We start from the raw sequence: 22,543 nt of genomic DNA, 5'->3' as shown, positions 1-22,543 counted from the left end.
AGGCAGCGGCGGACTGGTGATGATGGAGGATGTGGACGGGATGCTAGGATGGACGAGATCGGGTCCGATGGGGGCGACGATGCTCTTTCGCATCTGCGTCATGGCTCAGACGGCGATTCGCGCGAGCGGCGGGCGGCACGTCCTGGCCGGGGGAATGTTTTCGAACCGCCACTCTTCCGCACCCACACGCACGCAGCAAACTCAAGAGACGCGCCTTTCGAGACCCCAGATGCATGCAGTTGCTTAAGAGAGATACCGTACTACGACACTACAATTACTTGCGTCCAAACCAGCCGCCGAGCCAGCCCTTCTGCTGAGCGGCAGAAGCGGCGGGCTCCTCGGTGTCAGGGACAGGAGTCGCCTCACGAGTCTTCTCGCGACCAACGGCAGGCTTGGCCGCCGCAGCCACAGGCTTCGGCGCAACAATCTTGGGGGTAGCCACGGGGGCGGGCTTGGTCAGTCCCTTGCCAGCATGGTCAAGAAGGTCCTCCATGGGCAGGTCGACATAGTTGAACGCCGTGTCAAAGAACACGGGCTTGGTCACAGTCTGCGAGAAGAGGGCACGCTTGGCAGCGAGCTCCAGGGCGGCCACACGCTCGCCGAGACCGTCGACGTCCGCCTGCGAGAGCTTGACAACCTCCTCTTGCAGAGCGACATCCGAGGCGAAGAGCGAGTCCTTTGCCTGGCCGACGAGGTTGGTCGAGGTGGACAGGAGCTGGGTGGCAGAAGCGTACGAAGGGGTGGGGTGCACGCAGTGGAGGCGAGCGAGCTGGAAGCACTTGGTGGCGTGGAAGTAGGCCTCGACGCCCTCTGCGGCTCGCCTCACACCCTCCTTCTCCTCGACGATGGCAAGGCTGCGCAGCTGGCTCAAGCTCTGCAGGACAGTGTCGTAGAGCTTGACCACTGCAGCGAGGGCCTTGATTGCCTCCTCGACCTTGGCACGGCCACCGGGGATCTTAAAGTCGGTGGCGTTGGCAGGGAGGTGGGACGATGCAGACAGCGTGTCAACAAGCAAGAGGTCGCGGCGGATACGGTGCGAGAGGAGGAGGAAGACAATGTACTGGTGGGCGAGCGACAGGGACTGGCCGGTGCGAGTGGAGCGGAGGTTGGCAGACGAGCCCGAGGCCTCGTGGTCATCGAGGAGACGACGAGCGACACCCTCGGCCTCGCCGAGCACGCCGAGAACGCGGTCCCAGCCCTTCATGCCACGGCCCTTGCCAGTGTCGGCCTTGCCCTTGAGCTTACCAAGAGCGTCCTGTACACGGAGCATGGCGTCCACAATCTCGGCATTGCGGAATTCGACCTTGTCACCGGCAAACTCGACAGCGTCGAGCGTACGGCGACCGGCCTCGATCTCGGCCACGTTGGTCTCGGCGCGCAGGCCATCGACAAGCTTGGCGAGACCGGGGAGGGCCTCCTCCATCATGTCGTTGTCAATGTCAGCGACAACGCCGTCAATGTCGTGCGACTCGGTGCGGCCGAGCTTGTACGCGCTGAAACGGATGAGGGGGTCGTACGCGTCCATGAACTCGACGGCGAGGGCCTGGTCGTACGAGTCGCGTGCAGCGTCCGCGAGGGTGTTGAGGAGACGGCGACGGGCGGCCAGGTCCGCGAGGACGTCGGCGTAAGCGGCACGCTCAAAGTTGAGCTCGGCGCGGAGCGAGAGGTAGTAGATGGTAACCTCGGCGAGGGTCTGCTGCGAGAGACGGGCGGGGGACTCGGCGGCAAGAGCCTGGGAGATCGAGTGCAGCTGGGCCGACGACTTGAGCGCACGACGGAGCCATGAGATCTGCTCTTTGCGGGTCTCCTTGGGAGCGTTGGGCTTGGCGAGCTGCGCCTTGAACTCGTGTGAGTGGGCGAGCGCACGCTCGGCAGTGAACAGAACAAGCTGGAGGTGACTGGCTGTTAGCATTGACCCAGGAGGTAGCCCAGCTTACCGGACGTCATTGACCGATTCGAGAGTGATAGGAGCAGGCTTCTTGTACACCTTGCCCTTGCCCGAGGTAAGCCCGGTCACCTGGCGCAGGCGGTGGAGCTTGTTCGCGCAGTGATGGCTAAGTGGGTGTCAGCCGAGGACGTTTTTATGATCTCAGCAGACTCCATGGACGTACCGGTAGCGCTCGTGGTCGCCATTGCGGAGACCGTAAACGCCGCGCTCGCGGCTGAGGAGGTTGAGGACTGGGACTGTTAGAAGAGAACCCAGAGAACAACAGCCAACGTACCCTTGAAGGAGAGGTCCTGGGGAGGCTGGGACATGTCGTCTTGGGCTGTGTGTGGTGGGTAGTGAGCAAGACACGGACGATGGAAAGAGTGGCTTCCTTCCACCTCGGCGGTGGGTCCTGGCCGTCGACGCCATATGGACACCCCCGCCAGCCAGTTTCCCTGTGCCTCCCATTTGATTCCGCCTGCAACCACATCTTGTTGAGCACCATCAATCTCGAGCCACCCATCTCATACAACCACCAACTCTCCCAGTCACTCAACCAGCCATGTCTTCAAGAGTACGTATAACATAGAAAGATAGTTGGTAGTTGCTGACATCGAACAGGGTGGTCGCGGCGGTATGCGTGGAGGACGGGGCGGCGGCGCCGGCGGCCGCAACGAGGGTCCCAAGAAACGCGAGAGCATCCTCAACCTCGCTCTCTACGTCGACAAGAGCATCCGTGTCAAGTTTGCCGGCGGGCGTGAGGGTGAGTAGTAGCTTGGTTGTGGTTGAATGTCGTCAGAGCTAACGAGCCCAGTCACCGGTGTGCTCAAGGGCTACGACCAGCTCATGAACCTCGTCATGGACGAAGTGGTGGAGAGCTACGAGAGTGAGCTGGGCGGCCTCCGTGTAGTCCTGTAACTGACAAACCACAGACGATGCCCTTCCCTCGCGTAACCTCGGCCTTGTTGTGCTCCGTGGCCCCAACGTTGTCCTCATTAGCCCCACCGATGGCTCCGCTGGTGGGTCCCTCGCGCTCCTCATCCTTCTGACCCATTCACAGAGATCGAGAACCCCTTCGGCGCCTAACTATGAGATAAAGAGAGAGTCGGCAGCATGCAGTGATATCTACTTAGCTTGTGCTGTGCGGCTGCGAATGGTGTGCTTGTTGTGGACTTTACTGACACGCTGCTCGGTCCGTGACAGGAGCAGCTTCCTTGCCTTGGTGGTGCCTGCCTTCCTTCCTTCATTCCCTTCCTCCCCCTGCTACGTGCTGCTTTGCTCACCCCCACTCGGCCCCACGACCCACACGCTATGCTAATGAAATGCATCATGCTAACATCTACTTGGACGCAGATGCAATCGCCGTCTCTATCTCGGCCGCCATAGCCCTCAGCACATCCTGCACCACGGCAAGTGTACAGAGGACGGACGTGCCACTGTCGAGCCGCAAGGCCGGGGGCATCGTCGACACGACTGTGCGCTGGCTCGGCGCCGCGGCCCCAGCACCGCCAGCACCACCTGTCGCAGCAGGAGTCATGGCCGCGGCTGGGGTGTTGATGGACGCCGGCGTGCGGCCGGGCGTGGCGGCGACCTTGGCGGCGCGCGCGGCCTGGAAGCCCTTGGTCACGGCGCGCTCGAGGTTCGGAAGGGCTGTGAGAGGTCCACAGGTGAGGTCCAGCGGCGCCTCGTTTCGCGGCTTGGACGCATCCGCAAGGAGGAAGCGTGAATAGTCGGCCGTGAGCGAGATGTCCAGGGCGAAGCGCAGCGTCTCGTGGTCCCATACAAGACGGTACTCGGATGCCGAGCGAATGACGAGCGCGGGGTACTCTTGGCCGGGCGACGACAGACGAAGCGACTCGGCTTCGAGCAGGAGGGGGAGGGTTGCACGCAGCAGTTGAATAAACTGCTTGCCGTTGCTGCCCAGCAGCTCCTTGGTCTGAGACGACTGGTTGGTAAACTCGTTGAGAGAGTGCGAGAGGAGGGGAGCAATGAGCGAGTGAGGGTTCGACTCGGTGTCCATGGCTGGTGTCGCCGAGGTAGGTGCTGGGGTGGTGGTGACGGGCGAGCGGAAAAAGGACGCCTGGTACGAGTCCGAAGTTGGCGTGTAGGTGATGGCCACCTGGTAGCCGGGAGCGTACTGGAGGGTAGCGGTGCAGAGGTCAAACGACAGCATGCGAATGTCGCGGAACTGCTCGCTCTTGCTGAGACGGTTGACCTCGCCAGCAACCACAATGACCTTGCTGAGACGCTCCCACTGCTCGAGAAAGTCTGGGACACTGCAGGCAATGTTCGGCGCACGGAAGCGCACGGTTGACGTCGTGGGGTCAAACTTGATGCCCTCGGCGCGCGCGGCACTGGAAGGCGCGGCCGCGGCCACGCTGCTGCCCGGAGTGTCGTTGGCCGACGTGACGGACGGACGGTGACGAAGACGGACAATGGTCTCGACAGAGCACTTCGCACCCTTCCACCAGTCGTTGATGATGAGGAACACTTTTGGTGCAGCCACCTCGGCGGCACGGCCGTCCTTGAACAGGTCGCTGGCGTTGACGCAAAGGTTGGGCACCATGCCGGCCAACGCTGAGCGACTGCGAGGCGCGGGGAAGTCGGTCTCGTCCGGGAAGTGGGTCGTGTACGGAATACCGCGGTCCTTGAGCTGTTGCTCCACAATGGTCTGGGCGACAAGGGCACTGGAGAGTCAGCCATGTCCCGCAGTAAACAAACAACTCACTTGCAGTAGTAGAACATGTCTCGGAGGTCCTTGCTGTTGACTGCAAACCTGCAGGCAGGTGGCAGCACGGTAACTTGCAGCTTGGCGAGCTCCGTCTCGTCCATGTCGTCCAGGCCGCGCTTGACACACTTGGCCTTGCGCCTCTCGAGAAGCTTGACAAGGTCGATGGGGACACGGTCGCCGACAGACATCTTGAGACCCGCGCCATTGTCCATTGAGACACGGAGGAGCTTTAGCAGCTCGTACGCGATGCCATCCGGAGTGACCTTGCACACAAAGTAGTGCGACTGGGACACTGGCAAGGGCACAAACAGCGTCGAGGTAGGATGCAAGTCGGTCTTTGATAGATCATGCGTGCGAAGCGCGACGCGGCGCATGGGGTGCAGGCCCAGCTGGCGGAGGTCGTCCTCGACGTCTTCCATGATGACGGCCGAGACCAGGCGGTAGAGGTCTTCTCCCAGACGCGTCTTTTGGTCGTTGACAGATGCTGTGGCAAGCTTTGCGCGGAGGGTGCGATTGCTCTCAAGAATCTGGTCGCGGTCCTTTCCATTCGTGTCCTTTATCTCAATGAGACCGGACGTGGCCGACACTGCCACTGCAAAGTGTGCTCCGCCATGTTGGGCAGGCAGTGGCACAATGAGAGACAGAGGACGCGAGGCAGACTCGGACTCTTCCAGACGCGGGGGGTTGAGAGGGTCGAGGAGGAGACGAGGGTTGGCCAACAGAGGCGTCATGGTCGCGCGTGCGAGGTGGGTCGCGTGGGCACGCGTCGCGGTGGTGAGGAGAGCCTTGGCGCTGAGAGACGACGCGTTAACTGTGAGCGCTGATGCGTCCATGGCGTCGTTGAGCTTGAGACCTCCGCCAATACCGATGTCTCCGACCTCCCACTTGACGCCAATCTCGAGACGCACGACGCGGTCGACAGGTTGCACGCCACAGGCCGCGACTTCTCGCAAGACTCGCTCGGCCTCGTTGATCGGTGTCTTGGACTCGCCAAGGGAGAACGTCAAGGTGCCTCCCACAATGGTGGTGGTGCGAGCGCCGCTGAGAGCCGAGGGCGGCTGGGCACGCTTACCGACAGCCGCCTGGGTGGGACCAGTCGGCTGAACTGCCCTCTGACGGATCCAGTATCGCAGTCGCAACTCCTTCTTTGTACGGTCGACATCGACGAGGAGCTGACCACGCCAACGGCCTTGTCCCAGAACGAGTGCCTGGGAGAAGAGCACCTCGAGCTGGTATGAGAGCGAGAGATGCTGGAGGAAATTGTACACGCGCACCAGAGGCGAGTCCACGGGTGTCGATGCCGTCGTCTCGCTGTCGGCATTCTCCTTGACTTTGTCATCTGGGAGTGGGCGTGGTGCAAGCACGTCAATGTTGGCGAGGTCGAGAATCTGCTGCCTCTCGTCGTGGGTGAATGTCTTTGGCTGACGCGACCCCTCGACTCCCCAGGCCCACTCGACGCCAGTGAGCCACCACCGGCTGTCGTCTTCAAACCCGACAACGCTGAGCTGCGCGACCCAGCCGTTTGGTCCGCCTCCACGGACATGGACGCGGCCGTCCGCCACCTTCTCCACGACAAGCTCTGGGGGAACGTAGTCGACGCATCTCAATCGGTAGAGGAGGTGCTCGTTGAGGCGCTCCACCGTGTCGAGAACGGCTGGAGGGTTCAGTGGTGGACGAGGGATAAAGGATTCGGTGAGGGCAGTCGGCAGCCGCGGGTAGGTGCCAGTTGATCGGAGGGCCAATGCTGTGAGGAGGTCGGCATTGCGTTCACTGAAGGAGACAAGACGTCAGCACATTACACGCAGGACAAAACTCTCCTGTCCCCACTTACCGAAGAGTCTCCACCAGTTTGGTGACGTGCCGAACGTGGGCGATGGCAGCCTCGTGCTGGGCGTTCTGATGCTCCAGGAACTGCTGGATACGGCGAGCATCCGTGACCTTGCCGCGCTGCACCGTGTCATCGACACCAGCCGTGTCGCCTCCGAAGCGGCCCTTGCCCTTGAGGGGATAGGCTGTGGGGCTGGTGTCATTCGACTCTCCGCTCGAGTGTGGGGTTGGGAACGATGCTGTAGGACCTCCCGGCGCGGCGCCTGCTCCTCCTGGAGGAACGACAGAGGTTGCCAAATCGACCGACGTCTTCCAACGGAGCACGGCGAGGTACTTGAGAACAGCCTGGCGAGTAGACTTTGCATACTCGATAACGTGCTTTGCCTTTTTGGTGGGGTTCAATGGGGGCAGCCTGGTGCGCGTATCAGCACGAGAGTCAAGAGCGCAAACACGGAGGGAGGTCCAATGTTGAAACTTACGTCGTCTCGACGAGCGTTCGCATGTCGCCGTAACCCTTGCGACTGAGCCGGTCGAGCATGAGACCCAGAGGCACATTCTCGGTGGCCCAGTACGGGGGCAGCTCATCCTCGACCTGGTCTGATGAGGGTGTAGGGTATGCAAAGAATGGATCGGGTCCCAGCTGCGGGTTGCGCGAGGACGAGGCTACGGGCTGAGGGAGCTGATGCAATGCTGGTGGGGCAGGGATGTTGGTGGCTGTGGTTGTTGTAGCGATGCTGGGTCCAGCCGGTGTCCCCATTGCCTGGGAGATGGGCTGTGGGCGTGCCGGTGTGGACGCGTACATGCCTGTGGGGTGGAGAGATGGGGGGGTGGGGGGAGGGGGGATGGGGGGGCTTAGGCTGCGTGAAGTGTTGCCATTGTCCTGGGAGAGGTGGTGTGGATGATGGATGGAACCGAGAGAGCGATGGATTGAGAGGAGTAGGCAGGCGAGACGGGATATGCAACGAAAGGGGGGGTGCGGAATATACAGCGGTACAGCGAGCGAGCGCAGGCGGCCAGCAGCGGCGGCTCGGGGCGGGCAGCGGCTGGGTTGACGGTCGCCGCCCAGGTTGGGATGACGAGCCTATTTTCTTGGGGAGATGTTTCCGGTTTTATTAACACAAAATGACTCATCCCACATGCCTAGCATACATAGGCGCCTACAACACCGGGCTGCGGGTGAACCGGGCCCGCGAGCCCCCACTCTACAGCCGAGGGCGATCCCACATGTACGCACCGATGAGATATTCGAGATTGGGAACACGCGCACACAAATGGAAAGGCAATCTCGGCTTACTTTCAAACCCCACCCACTGCTCACAAATCAGCACCACCTTGGACGTCGCACATACAAAAACACCATGACCCACATCTCCGCGGCTGACCTCGACCGCGTGCTCGTCAAGTCGAGGCAACAAGACCAGCTCGGCCGCAAGATTGCGTCTGCCATAGAACTCATCGAGAGCGTAATCGACGACCTAGGGTGAGTTGAACAGCCGACGACGCCGCCGCCGACGACCTTCCATGTCTTGGTCATGGAATGGAGAGGAGAGAACAAACACCTGAGGCTGACTGTATGACAGCGAAGCAGCCGTTGCTCTGTCGTTTAACGGCGGCAAGGACTGTGAGTTGATTGACCACCCTTGGTGCCGCCCACGTCGCCGCCGAGTAACACCTGCACACTTGACTGACAAATACCAAAAGGCACCGTCCTGCTCCACCTGTTCGCTGCCGTCCTCTACTCTCGGCACTCGGGAGCTCCCCGCTCGTCGCACAGGTCCTCGCTGTCGCCCTTCCCCATCTCTGGCCAGACGTCCCCGACGTCTACCAGCTCTGCCTGCCCCACCCCATCCAACCCGCTCTCCCGGTCGTACCTCGACCTGCCCGCCGCGCCGCCGCCTCCCCTCCCAGCGACCGTCCACGCCGCCGCCGAGGCGCGGCACAGCGCCACGCACCACACCCCCGTAGACAAGAACCACAAGGCGCCATACCCGCTCATCCGCAGCGTGTATTTCACGGCTCCCAACCCGTTCCCAGATCTCGAAGAGTTTGTGATTGACGAGGCAACCACATATGCCCTCGACCTGTACCGCTTTGGCGGGGGCATGAAGGCCGCCCTGTCAGAGTATCTCCGGTGCAACGGCGGCAAGAACATCAAGGCAATTCTGCTGGGCACGCGCCAAGGAGACCCGAATGGAAGTGAGTGGCATTGCCATACAGCTCCAAACCATGTCTGCCATGAGCTGACCGCCCTAACCAGACGTCGCGGCACTCGCGCCGACAGACCCTAGCTGGCCACAGGTCCTCCGCGTCCACCCCGTCCTGGACTGGTCGTATGATGATGTCTGGGACTTTCTCCGGCAACTCGATGTGCCATACTGCCACCTGTACGACGAGGGATACACCTCCCTGGGATCCACAAACAACACCATCCCCAACCCCGTGTTGAGAAGGGACGACGGAGGTTATGAGCCGGCATGGAAACGTACGTTTTTGCCGTTTTGCCCCGCGTTCCCCGGATCCGAGAGCCGGACCGGGAAATAGGAAATGACACACCCGTGTTTACTGTTTTTGCTGACATGACACTCTGTACACAGTCGACGACCCATCGCTGGAACGCGCAGGACGGAACAAGGGCTCGTCAGCATAGAACTAGACTCGGTTGTAGCATCTAGGACTCTCTCTCTCTCTCTCTCCATTTTTTTTCTTGTTCCTTCTTGTCACCAGAAGCAGCCAAACCATTGAACCACGATGCATTGTAATTCCCCATGAGAAAAGAAAACATGTAGAAACTTGGCGATAAAAAAAAATAACCAGGTTTACCAACTCAACTCCCAAATTGAACCCCGACTACTCTTTCTCTCTTTAACTCTGACTGCTGCTGCTACCTCCCGCTCCAGCTCCAGCTCCCGTTCCCGCTCCTCCAGCTCCTCCCGCTCCTGAAAGGTCACTCCAGCTCGCACGACGCTCCGAGTTCCACGCTCCAAGAGGCTGGCGGGGTCCATCGTCAAAGCTGCTCCGTCCATTCGTCGCGGCCGGTGCACCCACTGCCGCCGCCGAGGTACCCGGCGCCAGTCCGCGCTTGGTCTTGCTTTGCGGTGTTGGAGACGAGTTGGCAGTGCCGGTAATCGACACGGCCTCGCCGAGCAGTGACAACGAGGCCGTGCTGCTGACGAGCAGGTCTTCGTCGGCCACCACCGCCCCGGCCGCCGACGACGCGAGGCGTTCACGGGCGTTCAATGGCGACGCAGCGGGAACGAGGCGGTTGACTTGGGGTGCCTCGACGCGGGGAAAGTACTCGGCCTCACCACCGCCAGGAGGGCCGACGGTTGGGTGTTGTGGTGGCGCGTTGTGAGGGAACGCCTGTGTTGTTGGCGTGCCCAGGGCGGCAGAACCAGCTTGCGCCGGCGCGACGGGGGCACCTGGAGCAGCGTTGAGGAACGGACTCCTGCGGCCCACCAACGGACTTGTGACAGGCAGACCGGGCGAGAATGGGCCAAGGCCAGGCGACAAGAATTGAGGATGCAGAGGTGGTGTTTGTGGGTACGCGTTGAACACAAAGCCCGGCATGGACGGGGTCATGGGGGGCAGGTTGCGCGTTTGAAGCGGACTGAGGGGATTGCCGACGTCGCCCAGCGGCGCAAACGGGGGCAGTTGGATCGGTCCTGGGTGCCTAGAGGGACGCTGGAAGGGGTCGTCTCCGCCTTCCTTGCGTGGCGCCGAAGCCGGCGACGAGTTGATGGCCGTGTTGAGTTGCCAAGGGATACGAGTCCCGGCACCAGGTGAAAGGGAAGGGTTCGACATTGCAGGCTGGGGGAACGTCTCCGGGGACGCCGACGACGCGGCCATGGCAAGAGGAGGCAGTGGCTGTTGCGACCAGACCTGCGGCGAAGGTGAAGTCTTGCTGCCAAAGACTGGGAACGGGTCGACGGGGTGAATAGGCTGAATCTGTTTGTCCTCGAGGGTCTGACGTTCTGTCTGGACATGGAGAATCCGGCCGTCGACCTCGTGTCCGTTGAACATGCCGACGGCTTTGAGGGCGTCATCCTTGGACGCGAACAGGACAGTGCCAAAGCCACGGGACTGGCCATCGAGTCCCGTAGCCACGTCGGCACGAATCACCACACCGGCGGGTCGGAAGAGATCCTTCAGGTCCTGCCACTGGGTGGTCAAGGACAGCTGGGTATTTGTCAGCTTTTTTTGCAAAAGGTTGCCCGGCCAGCTTACATTCTTCACAAATACGACACGGTCGACCAGGGTTCCCGGTGCCCCGAGATCCTTGCCTTGACTCGCCAGTCCGTTGAGGGAAATGGGAGGGGGCCCGATTGGGTGAGCAGCGTTGGCCTCTGACCCAGCAGACAGACGGCGGAGAGGCTGCGTTTCGGGCTCGGGCGAAAAGGCGTTCTTGACACCACCAGCAGTAAGGAGGTTGGGAGGGGGGATGCGACCTAGAGGCGGGCCACGGCCGATGGGGTCGGCTGGAGGAGCTGGCGATGCGGGGCGCTTGCCGTCACCGGGCACAGGCAGGTTGCCAAGGGGCGACGGGCTGCGAACTGGATGGGCGGCCGACGGGTCGCCAAGTCCACCAAACGGAGCCAGACCACCTTCACGTGCACCCCAAGGAGTTGTGGAACCAGACGCACCCGCGGGCGGACCATGGTTTCCCTGCGCACCGGCGGTGAGCGAGCCCGCGAGCGGGGATGCCCCGATCGGCGGGATGGCACCGACATGACCGCCCATTTGCGGGGCACGGTTGAACGCCTGCGAGGGCCCACCGCCGTGCGGAGGGCCTAGATGGGCGCCGAATGACCCAAACGGAGGGCCATGATGCGGCGGCGGGCGCGCCGGCCATCCGCCACCGCCAAAGTGTTGCATCTGCGGCGGCATGAAGCCGTACATCGGCTTGTGGTGGACATGTGGCTGAGGCTCATACTCTGGTGGCAGGCGGTCGGGACGGACCTCGAGTGTACGAGTCTGCCAGGTGAAGCCGTTGAAGCGGTCTGGAGAGAGTCAGCGTTTGAAAGATGGCCGGGGGGGGCCCACCGATTGCTCGGGCCGCGTCCTCTCTGCTGCCCATGAGAACGTTGCCATAGCCGCGACTCCGGTTATCGGGCCCGAGGCTGACGTCGGCGCGCAACACCGTGCCAGCCTTGCGGAAGAGGTCTTTGAGGTCCTGCCAGCGAACACGATAAGGGAGCTGGGGAGTATGTCAGTGCTGGAGTGAACCTGTCGGCTTACATTGCCGACAAAGAGGTTGACGCGGCCATCAGATCCAATGGCCGACGGGAGGATGTTGGTCATGAGGGGAGTAAGGGAGCGAGTGGAGGCTTGAACAGATGTCAGCGTCGGGGGGGCTGTTGCGCGGTCCTTTTTTTTGCCAAGAGACCATGAAGACTCACTCTCGACACCCAGCTCGATTGGGGGAGGCGCAGGAGGAGCGTTTGCCATTGCTGCGGCAATCACAGCATCGATCTCTGCAGAAGTAGGTGGTCGCTGCTGCTGATGCGCACCAACCATCTGAGGCTGCCCCGAAGCAGGCTGCGCAATGTGCTACCGGGCGCGTATCAGCACGCTTTGTCTGTCATCGGCGGGAAGCGAGAAGCAGCACCGCCAACTCACCATATGCTCTGGGTCGTTGGCTACCTGTGCGTTGGGAGCGACGTGGTTTGGGTTGACACTGTCTAGCAGCGCGGGATCGACTAGAGACATGGCTGTGACGTGTCAGCGGGTCACCCGGGGGCCGAAGAAAGGGGGGCGCGAGCCGGATGGGTGATGGGTGGTGGACACTTGCCTGTGTGCAGCGTGGATGTATGCTAACCACGGAGTCACAGCGTGTATCTGGTCTATACCGCGCTGTGTTGATGGAGGAAGATGGGCGAACGAGAGAGAGGTGGTGGTGGTGGTGGTTGGAGACTTGTGGGCGGGCGGAAGGGGGAGGGGTTGGAGTGTGGTTGTTGCGCGACGGGGGGTTGGGTGGGGGAGCCGATGACGCAGGTGGGTGATATTGGGTGGTGTGGTTGCGATGCCGAGAGCCCACTGTAGCAGAAACCGAGAGAGGTTCAAAAGCCAAAAAAGCGCACGCCGCAAGCCCGCACACCCGGCGCCTGTGTGTGCCGGAAGCTGCCCAAGAAAAGAGAGAGAGAGAGAGAGAGAGAGATGGAAGAGGAAGAGACCCGTCTAGACCGAGACCGAGAGAGCGAGAGAGAGAGATGAGGGAGGAGAGATATTGGGAAAGAGTGGGAATCGGATAGAAGGGGGGTGAGCAATGTGTGGAATGTGACGACCCCCCGGGTGAGAGTGAGTGAGTGAGAGTGAGTGGGAGACACGGGTTGTGTGTGTGACGGTGACGGTGACGGCGTCGGCGAGCGAGCGAGCTTCCGAGCGACTGTCCCCCTCTCCCTCCCTCCCACACACCCCCACCCCACCCCTGGCCGTCGCAGGTTGGCAGCAGCAGCAGTCGTGCATCGTGCAATCGGGGTGTTCCATGGCCTCTCATTCTCTCCTTCTCTCTCTGGATCTCTGTGTTTCCATTTGGCGCGCGCATGCGCATGCATGAGGCCCCGTTCGAGGCCTGCGCCGTCTCTCGCTCTGAGGGGGTGTGTGTGTGTCCCTGTGGGTACGCTCTTGCCTGCCTCTGCCTGCGCGCGCTCGTGCCGGTACCTTTGTGCCACTCGAGCTTCTCTCTCTGTCTCTCACGTTCTGTTCTCAAGAGCGCCAGGCGTTTTTAAAGGCGCTCATCAAACACCTCTTAGCGCGCGTGCTGGCGGCTGGCGGCTGCATGTGCTCTCCACGCTCCACCGCGCCCAGCGCGTGCAGGGAGCAGGGGGGGGGAGTGTCAGTTGGCTCGGTGCCTGAGCGAGGGGACACGAAGGGGGGATGAGGTTCAGTTCCAAGCTATCAACCCCACCCCCCACTTCTCCTTCTCGTACCGTCGGCCCGCCAATGACGCCAGTGGGAGGATCCGTGGTTGAAGGCGTAAAATCCAGAGTATGAGAGCGAGTGCACAGGCGATGCTGTGCGCGCGTGTGTGTCATGGGCAAACGTGTGTCAGAGATCAGAGAGCGACCAAGACAGGAATAACAACGCCAGAGATCCGGAGGAGAGCGAGAGCAGTTGTGTGGCGTTCGGCTCACTTTGCTGTTGGCGCCAGGGAGAGAGGGGACACGAGGGAGACGCCAGATGCCAGCTCGATCCAGGCCAGCCAGGCCCCCCCCCCCCCCCCCCCCCGTCCATGTTTTTCTAACACAGGGGTGGATATCCCAGCCATGGCCAGCCAGCCCCTAGAATACCATCTCTGGCCACACACCATAGAGCCCGCGGCCATCCAAGAGAAAAACGTGTCAGACACCGCTGTCAGCTGTCAGCTGTCGTGCTCGATGCAATCAGTGCTGGTTCCGTTCAGTACACTTGCATCACTCTACATCCACATAAACGTCCCAAGAACAACACGACTGGCAGTCTGCCATGCAGTCGTATACACAGAGCAAGTGGCATTTCGGTACGGCAATTTAGCCGACATCGGTCACAACTGGCTCGCGATTTCCCCTGTTGAATCAAAAACTGGCACGGTCTTTGGGAGGGGAGACGGATGCTCTGCCAGGTGGCAACACCTTCGCAAGAGGTCTTAGAGAACGATACCATGCGTTGTATGCAGCGGGACCGTCGACTTGGTCTTTGGTGTTGTTTTGCTGCCTGGAATAACCGCACATGGCCACGCACTTGATTATGAATGCCGATATGATAAGCCGGAGGATCCCGGCGATCCGCGCGTGGCCGCGTGTCACTGCAGAGTGCCACCTGTTAGTGGCTCCCCTTGTTGGTTTCCCCCGCCCCAACGAGCCATGTTGACCCATGTTCCTTCATGCTTGGATGCACCACCTCGGTGCGAGATCCCAGGGCTGTCCAGCTTGACATCACCTTGCATAAAACACCCTTTGTGATGCGTGTTGTTTATTGTACAGTATGCTTCTAACAGATATCTCAAAGTGTCTCCATCCACATGGGAAAGACCAACGGACTGATGCTTCGTCCATTGCATCTCTGATCTACGTACCTCTTCTAGCAGCTCCTTCCAGCTTGGGCGCTTGGGTAACGTACCACTTTGACCAGTTCTTGATGGCACATGTGTGTGACGCACACGGCTCGTCCGCTAGGAGCGTCCACACGCCCAGGCTTCCAGACTTGCCAAAACGCACAGCCACCCACGCCCACACACCACACATCCATGCGTCCATCATCCAGCGTGTGTGCTCGTAACATAAAGCCCGACGACACACGCCGACAGCAAAGAACCATACCACTCCTTTCCTTCCACCTTAGTCAACACCCTGCTCTGCTCACTACCCACTGCACCACTTGGCAGCACATACAATGTCCGACGTCGACGCGGCGGGCACGACACCGCCCCCAGTCCCCCTGATACCTATCGCCCTCCCTACGCCTGCACTCACGCCAAGCGTCCTCGCTGGTTCATTACAATCCGATGACAGCTTTCCTAGCCCAGCTGGATTTCCGCTCCACAGGCCCGTCTCACCACCACTGTCCTCGGCCCCAAGCCCCGGGTCGCGTGAACTACCGCCACTCCGAGCTGCACCTGTTTCCTCCGGGCTCAACCATCGACCTGTCGCCCGCCTTCGCCATCAATCCCAATCCAAATTCCACCCGCATCATCACCGTCACCCAGCTGCGAGCCCTCCCGAGCGAGAACCTCACACACTGGCCTGCACTCTCGCGCTCGCAGGGCCATGTGGTGATTCACCGCACCGTGCCGCTTGGAATCCGGCCAAGCCCCGACGATGCGCGTCGCCGTGAGAGCTGCATGAAGGGCCAAGCAAGTGGGGATCTGGGGGTGGGTGCGAGTGACAACCCCGAGCAAGTCACCCCGCACGCGCCAGCACCGGAAACCAGCGAGACGGTTCCAGACTCCACAGCGACAAGCGACGGGTCGCTTGTGACGACAGACGAGTCCATGACGACAATGACACCCGCGATCGCCACTCCTCCCCTGGCGCTCTTTGGGCCCGACGTCGCCGCGCTGCTCGCCATACGTATCGCCGAAGGCACCTTTTCTCCACTCGCATCGGGGACATGCTCGCCTACCCGTCCCACACCTCCTGGGTCCGCACCGCCAACAGACGCACACGTACACTCACCCCGAACCGCTCGGCGGCCGCGGGCCTGGTCCTCGTCCCTCCCCGAAGCGTGGTGGGCGCCCACGCCGTCTGTGCGTGCAGCCGCATGGTCCGTTCTGGAAGACCAACACGCGACTCCAGGCCTGGACCGCGACGATGAAGCAGAAGGAGAAGGGGTGGGCGTGTTGGCCTGGTCCGATGGTGGCGGGTTCACCACACGTCTCGGGTCGTATGTCTTCTCGCCGCCATTCTCATCCAGCGAGGTCGCGTACCTCCGCGCCATGGTGCCGACAACTGGCAGCCCCGGGGATACACCGAGTGCAGCCCATACCCCGGAATCCAGTCCCCGCCACATCTCCATGAGCATGACCGCACACGCCCCATCGACGTCGTCGCCTGAGTTTGCGTCTTTGCCAATGGAACGCGTCCTCGGCTCGCCACTTCTCGGCACCGCCACCCCTCCGTTCCCAGACTTGGACCTACCCCCAGGCGTGACTCCCTCTCCCACGCCCACATCGCCCGGTGTTGTCAGACTAGGCAGCGGCTTGCGTTCAAGGACGCACAGCGCAGGCCGTATCCCCCGTTCGTCCGTGCCGTGACGGTCCTCGCACATCCACCCTCCGCCGACGCATGGCGCCCACTGCCCGGTTCTCGCTCCCAGCCGGCATCTCCACACAGCATCGCGCGACGTGTGCGAGGACCCCCAGATCATCCCACACGGCCGGACGCTGGCCGTCTCGCCCTGTGTTGGTTTTTTTTCGAACGCAGCGGTCAAAGTGTGTAGAAAAAACAGAAAGAAGAAGGGCAAAAGAGGTATACGTGGCTGTCCATATAATTCAAAGTGGCACCCCGTCGCCGGTCGACCTGTACTGTACATACAGTCCCAGCCTGTAGACAAACCATGCAGACAGTAATTCAAAAATCGCTGCACCTCTCTCTCACGCGCATGCCAGCCATTATTGACCTTGGCAAACCTATCGCCACCACACGTTACATTGTTTTTTCACCGGTCATCAACCATAGCCCTCAGCCAGCCAACATCCTTCCCGACAGTGCCCCCTTCTTGCAGAACGCACCATCGCCTCTCATCTCCTCTCATGACGGCCACTGCATAATGTGGGTCCTACAACACGTCGTTGAATATTATGTTTATTCTACATGAATGAAAAGGAAAAGGGCAGGGTTTTTTAAAAAAGAAGAAGAGGAAGAACATTGTCATCGTCGTCGTCATCGTCATCGATCATCATCATCACCATCATCGTAAAAGAGGTCGTTTAGATGTGGCCGCCGAGGTTGCGCCGCGCGATCCTCGCTGCCGTGGCTGCGCTGACGCCCGCGGGCACTTTTGCGTCGCCGGTAGCACTGACACTTGCACTGGCACTTGTCGCACTCTTGTCCGTGTCGTAGATGCCTAGACCGACGGGGTCGTCGGGGACGGCCTTGGCCATCGACGAGATGGTCGCGCCAGCCACGCCCGAGGCGGAGGTGCGCGGGCGGAGCGGGTGTGTTGCGGCGACAGAGGCCGGGCGCGAGAGCCCGCCCCCGCCCGACCCGCTGTTCCACGGTGGGCGGGTGGGCGACTCCATGCGCGAGCTGCTCCGCTCTGAGGGCCCCAGCGCCATTGCCGGCGGTAAGGAGCGGCGGACGCGGCTGGCAGGGCGCACGGTGGTGGTGGCCAGGTCTTCTTCGGCAGATCGAAGGCGGTGGGCAAACTTTGCCGCGGCGGCGGCACTGCCCATGCCCGACGAGGCGCGGCGGTCGCGGTCGAGGGACGCGGCTGTCGTCCTGCCAGTCACGCTGCTGCGCAGCTTGGGCGAGATGGTCGTGTTGGTCGTGTTGGTCGTGTTGGTCGCGCGGACGCGGACGGCGGGGTTGGGCCGCGCTTCGCCGCGGAAGGCAAAGGACATGACGGACATGCGGTCCGACATGGCGTCGTCAAACGTGCTTCCGGCCCGAAGGGACGTGACCTTGGATGGCGACTCGTCGCCAGTCTTGAGCGGGACGGTTCGGTCCGGCGTGCGGTTGGGAGACACTGCTTTGCCCTCTTGAAGGTCACTAAGCGGAGGGCGGCGCGGAAACTTGTCCACCACAGGTACACGCGGTGCTTGGGCCCTTGCAGGAAGCTCGTACCACTCGTAGACCTTGATGAAGCGATACAGGTTTCTTGGCTTCAAGGACTGGTGACGCTTGCTGAGACGCTTGTTATTCAGGTCCGTGACGCTTTCAGACTTGGCGCCAGTGTTGCCAGACTTGGACGTGGTGGACATCGGGAGCGTGGTCGTACCCGCCAGCTCGCAAAGGAGGCTGACATCTGTAAACCTGACGACCCACTGGTCGGGTTTCCTGCCCTTTTTGAGCATGTCACTCAGGCGGTGCTGGCTCTTGCGTTCCTTGGAAGCCGCAGACGGGACTCCCTCGCGCTTCTCGGTGAGGTTGATCTCGGACACGACCAGGCGGTTCGGACGAGGCGCCATGAGCTGCTTGTTCTTTTCAATGCCTTCGATCCGCGCCCACACGTCGCGCGTCTTTTCACGCTCTTCAAACGAAGATTTCTCGTCCTCGATGCTGCGCACAATCCGCTGCACCTCCTCAACCATGGCGACTGTTGCCTCGTATTCGCGAGTGGAAGGTGACGTGTTCTGAGAGAGTTAGCTTGGCATCGTAAAAGCAGACCACTCACGTAGAGGAGGTTCTGAAACAGCAGAGGGTACTTGAGCAAACGCTGGAACGGTTTACTCAGCGAGATGCTCAAGCACGCCTCGCCACGCTCAGCCGCAAGGTCCTCGAGGCCAACGAGCAGCTTGCTCAGTCGACCCAGCTGGGTCTCTTCCAGCCGCCTGGACGAGCGCCGGCCACCCGTCGCGATCTGGTCGGCCATGGCCATCGCTTCGTCCACCTGCGCAAGAGCACGCTCCAGGTGCATGATGTAGGTCGCATACTCGCGAAGGATGTCAGACTGAGCCCGGTTAGCTATATACAGATGGTGTCTGACAGCTCACGTGAGAGGTGAAGACATCCGCCAAACTACGAACGAGCGGAAACTGCTCGTCGTATCGCTTGCGCAGAGCGGTGACCTGCTTGATGTGTCCCTCAAGAATGCCAGACGAGATGACGGTGAGCACCTGTTCCAGGTCGTCGGGGAGGGTCACCGGTCCGTTGGCGTTGATGCTTCCAATGCTAGACTTGCGTACGTGCCCGCTCTCGCGCTTGCCACCACTGTTAAAGCTCAGGCGACTTCGCGTACCACTGCCGGAGCGGGAGGGAGGAGCAGGCCGGGTCTCCTTTGTTTTTGGACGTGTTAACGTGTCGTACGCGTTCTGCCTGGCGGCATCGCCATCGTACTGTTGCGGTTCTGACGACTGGGCCGACGACAGGTGGTGGTCGCGGAACGAGTCGGACGAGAAACGCGAGCTCGCAAACTGCGCGGCAATGGGCAGGCGGGGGTCGCCGTTATCTGTTGTCGCCGTCGAGATTGTGCGGGTCAAGGCGAGAGGGTCCGGAAGGGAGAGGGAAGGGGACAGTTCGGGGGCTGGAAGTAGGGCCTTGCAGAACGTTTCGTTGAGGTTGACCAGGTCCTGGACGTATCTTGTGTGCTGTGTCAGCCGGGTGGGCACAAGTCTAGCCAGATAGGGGACTTACTTTTCCTCAGAGTTAACAATCTCCCAGAGCACCTCCTGTCGTGTACGCTCGCGGGGGCCGAGGTTGGCAATGAGCTCCTCGTCCATTGCTGCACTCCAGCTTTCCGGGATTGGGAGGTAGCTGGCGGCCGACATTGTTGAACAGTCTGAGGGTGCCAAGGTTGACATGGTCGATTTGGTGGGGGAATATGAGATGTGCGAGCCAGATCCACTGGGCTTGCGGACGTGTGAGCTCTGGCGCGAGGACGAGCGTGACACGACGCGCGGGTGGGAGGCATACACATTGTTTTGTGTGGGTGTGCTGCTGGGTGAAACGGGGCGATGGGGACTTGACGTACGCCGCTGGTGTCGCGACGGACCGGCGACCACGGCGCGGAGGTCGGTCTCGCTCGCATGGACGTTGCGGCTCGGGCTCTGGAACATGACCTTTTTGACATTGTCCATGCTCATGCGGTGCTGGGGACGGAGGGCCCACTCAAGAGTCGGGTCCACATCTCCCGCGACAGACGAGGAAGACGCTGCGAGGCTCGAGGGTTTGCGACCGAGCACAGAGTTGCGCAGTGCCACTGAGCCGCCGTTGCGAGCATCGCGGTGGTGGTCGGATGCCGAGTCGGTGAACGCACGGCCATGACCGGGAGTGGTTGGGCGAGTAGGGAGGGGCTTGTCGCTGACCGTGGAAGGAGTGGTGCTGGTGCTGGTCGGTGTCAAGCTGTGACGTGACTCGGGGTTGTTGTTTGTTGGGAGTGCTGTGCGGGCAGGAGCCTGCGCGCGGGTGCGAGAGACCCGAACGGTGTCGTCTGACACAGCAGGTGTTGCTGCTAAAGTGGACGCTCCTCGACGCGACTCTGGCCTATCCTTTTCGTCGACGAGATGCGAGTTTGGTGTGCTGGTTCCACCGGTGCCGGCCGGTTGCTTGAAGCGCGTGAACAGCGACTTCATGTCGGCGGGCAGGTGCCCCGGTGTAAGGAGGGTGGGATGAGTGGAGGAAGGCGGCTGGGGGAGGACGAGGAGGAGAGGCTGTTCTAAAGGTCAAGGGAGAGAGAAGGTCGTGGTTTGTGCGTGCGTGCAGGCGAGGGCGGGTGGGTGGGGGGTATAGCTGCAAGCAAGTGTGTGTTTGGTGGGTAGAGCGTGACAGACGGACGCAGGGAAGACGCGAATGCGCGGCGGCGGCGGCGGCGTCGGCGGCGATGACTGGGGAACCGGGGCGGGGTCTGTGCGTGCAGGCTGGCGAGAGGACACGCGAGGGTATGTGCCGAGTGAGAGTATAGGGATGACACGAGGGAGGTGATGGATGGTGATGGAAGGGTGGTGCGTGATGAGGGTGGGTGTGTGTGTATCAGAGAGAAAGAGGGAGACGGGGGTTCAGCCTGTAACGGACATGTCGCGAAGGGTGTATAGCCTGTAGAAACCGGCGCGAGCAACGAGACACCGTACACCAACCTGCAACCAACCGTTTGCGCGTGTGTTTTGGCCGCCAGTGTTTGTATAGAACCCATCCACCCACCCCCGGGGGCGGCACAGCGCACAGGGGCCGTCGCGCGGTTTCTCGGTTCAAAGATCCAAAACGGCCCTCAACGCGCGCCCACACGCGAGGCCGGCGCGTCGTCGGATCGTCAGCAGTCGTCGTCGTCGTCGGAGAAACGGTGCCTTTTTTGGTATGCCGCCCGTTTGTTCAATTGCTTCGTCTGCACAATGAATATCTAATGTAGGCCAGAGCCGCGCGCATGTCTCCCCATGTACAGAGATGGGGGGAAGAGGCGGTGGAGAGGAGAGGAGGTCCGTGAAGTGGCCCGTCCACCACCGGCACCCAACCACCACCACACGTACCACACTACGTGCACTACACCGCCATGGCGCCCAGGTTCATTGCCAGTGTAGGGTTCAGAGGCGTGAGTGTCAGAGGGATCCGGATCACTGGCCTACTAGCTACTGGGCCAATGCATGGACAGCGTAGACGACAGAAGGGGGAAGGAGACACGGGGTGGGACACCGCTCTCTCTCTCTCTCTCGCTCTTGCTGCATACAGACGGCACCCTGGCACAAATGGTACGGGTTACACTTCACTGGTACATGAACTCTTTTTTTTTTTTTTATGCGTGCCTGCAGCACCTTTGCTAGAACAAGCAGGAAACTGTTAAACCGGCCCCGGTGGAGAGATGTCGTGTGAATGAATGTTCATACGATCATACTGGATCTTTGGATCTTTGGACGACGAAGGCCCCCCGGCCCCCGGATCCCCCGGGAAGGAGTGTAGCTAGTGTGGCCTGTGGATGTTCTGTACTCTGTGTCACCCAAACGCTCCACCTGCCACCTGACGTCAGCGCGTTCCCGAGGGGGGGGGACGGGGGCATTTTCCTTTTTCTATGGTGAGGACCCTTTTACGTAAACACGGAACGAGCCAGAGCGCTATGTTCACGGGCGCCACACCTCTGCCTTTCAGGCCTGTAAGGGTATATTGTCATGGCCGCCGCCGCCGCCGCCTCCGCCGCCGCCCGAACAGATGCGATGGGATGGGTGCGTTGTATGGCGGTGTGTGGGGTGTGGATGGCGCTGCTGGGTGTGCGCTGGGTGGGTTGGGTGATCCCTGGTGCACACATGAACCCTTTGGCCGTTGGGCCCTCTCGCTCTCCCTCTCCGTTCGGTTCTCCTCTTCCTTGCATCCGTCCGTCTCTGGTATTTGCGTCACCCATCACCCACACACACCACACGCACCGTCCCCGTCCATTCTTTCTTCTCTCTCTCTCTCTCTCGCTCACCCCCACGGCTCCCCCGTCTCTCCCTGCAGTCCATCATCGTTTACACCACACCCTGTATACACATTAGACAACACACACACCTCGGCATACATCCTCCCCTCATCACACACACACACACACACACGCACACTCGTACACATCACATCCCGCGTCACTACTGCTCCATCCAAAACCCCATCTCCCCCCGACAGCCTGGCACTTTCTTCCTTCCGGCCCCCTTCAACCAACGACATACGTCATTGAACCGCACACCCACCCACTCACCGCTGCCCGCTGGGCCCGCACCACACCGCCGCATCTCGCCCAACCGCCCAATCCACAACACACTCCTCCTCTCCACCCCCTTCGCATTCACTCCCCCAGTGTCGTGGCCCACCCTCATCCCCCCCCGTCTCCCTGTGCACCCCTCCCCCCACATCCTTGACCGCTCCACCACCACCACCACCCTCCTCGCAATCGCCGCCCAACACGACGTCCCAGCCTTGCACCGCTCGGGCGCCGGCCCGATAACGTCTTTGCACCGCACTCGTCGGCGC

The 22,543-nt window shown here is 61.3% G+C and overlaps 7 protein-coding genes across 7 annotated transcripts; 3 read left to right on the top strand and 4 right to left on the bottom strand.

Moving 5' to 3' along the window:
- Positions 1-274: 274 nt before the first annotated feature.
- Positions 275-2,256, bottom strand: EHS24_006229 (uncharacterized protein; the record flags this gene model as incomplete). The annotated part of the gene is made up of 4 exons (XM_028621701.1): positions 275-1,898; positions 1,938-2,054; positions 2,112-2,178; positions 2,223-2,256. The coding sequence occupies 4 exons, from the start codon at positions 2,254-2,256 to the stop codon at positions 275-277; spliced, it is 1,842 nt and encodes a 613-aa protein (XP_028478153.1).
- A 233-nt stretch (positions 2,257-2,489) lies between these two features.
- LSM7 (Sm-like protein lsm7) lies at positions 2,490-3,013 on the top strand (the record flags this gene model as incomplete). The annotated part of the gene is made up of 5 exons (XM_028621700.1): positions 2,490-2,501; positions 2,549-2,690; positions 2,742-2,813; positions 2,860-2,946; positions 2,988-3,013. The coding sequence occupies 5 exons, from the start codon at positions 2,490-2,492 to the stop codon at positions 3,011-3,013; spliced, it is 339 nt and encodes a 112-aa protein (XP_028478152.1).
- A 253-nt stretch (positions 3,014-3,266) lies between these two features.
- Positions 3,267-7,287, bottom strand: RGR1 (mediator complex subunit; the record flags this gene model as incomplete). Its single annotated transcript, XM_028621699.1, has 4 exons — positions 3,267-4,614; positions 4,656-6,428; positions 6,490-6,897; positions 6,965-7,287. 4 exons carry the CDS (start codon positions 7,285-7,287, stop codon positions 3,267-3,269), a joined length of 3,852 nt encoding a protein of 1,283 aa, XP_028478151.1.
- A 556-nt stretch (positions 7,288-7,843) lies between these two features.
- FAD1 (3'-phosphoadenosine 5'-phosphosulfate sulfotransferase) lies at positions 7,844-9,132 on the top strand (the record flags this gene model as incomplete). The annotated part of the gene is made up of 5 exons (XM_028621698.1): positions 7,844-7,965; positions 8,066-8,106; positions 8,187-8,681; positions 8,743-8,967; positions 9,080-9,132. The coding sequence occupies 5 exons, from the start codon at positions 7,844-7,846 to the stop codon at positions 9,130-9,132; spliced, it is 936 nt and encodes a 311-aa protein (XP_028478150.1).
- Positions 9,133-9,347: 215 nt separating this feature from the next.
- Positions 9,348-12,191, bottom strand: EHS24_006225 (uncharacterized protein; the record flags this gene model as incomplete). Its single annotated transcript, XM_028621697.1, has 6 exons — positions 9,348-10,661; positions 10,710-11,482; positions 11,526-11,679; positions 11,721-11,809; positions 11,882-12,032; positions 12,102-12,191. The coding sequence occupies 6 exons, from the start codon at positions 12,189-12,191 to the stop codon at positions 9,348-9,350; spliced, it is 2,571 nt and encodes an 856-aa protein (XP_028478149.1).
- Positions 12,192-14,852: 2,661 nt separating this feature from the next.
- Positions 14,853-16,212, top strand: EHS24_006224 (uncharacterized protein; the record flags this gene model as incomplete). Its single annotated transcript, XM_028621696.1, has 2 exons — positions 14,853-14,949; positions 15,005-16,212. The coding sequence occupies 2 exons, from the start codon at positions 14,853-14,855 to the stop codon at positions 16,210-16,212; spliced, it is 1,305 nt and encodes a 434-aa protein (XP_028478148.1).
- Positions 16,213-16,887: 675 nt separating this feature from the next.
- EHS24_006223 (uncharacterized protein) lies at positions 16,888-20,190 on the bottom strand (the record flags this gene model as incomplete). Its single annotated transcript, XM_028621695.1, has 4 exons — positions 16,888-18,252; positions 18,294-18,569; positions 18,613-19,198; positions 19,253-20,190. 4 exons carry the CDS (start codon positions 20,188-20,190, stop codon positions 16,888-16,890), a joined length of 3,165 nt encoding a protein of 1,054 aa, XP_028478147.1.
- Positions 20,191-22,543: the final 2,353 nt, after the last annotated feature.

The sequence above is a fragment of the Apiotrichum porosum genome (assembly GCF_003942205.1).
Source record: "Apiotrichum porosum strain DSM 27194 chromosome Unknown scaffold_3, whole genome shotgun sequence".
In the NCBI taxonomy this organism is placed as follows: domain Eukaryota; kingdom Fungi; phylum Basidiomycota; class Tremellomycetes; order Trichosporonales; family Trichosporonaceae; genus Apiotrichum; species Apiotrichum porosum.
The sequence above is the reverse complement of the archived record's forward strand: the minus strand, read 5'-3'. Positions and strand labels throughout refer to the sequence as shown.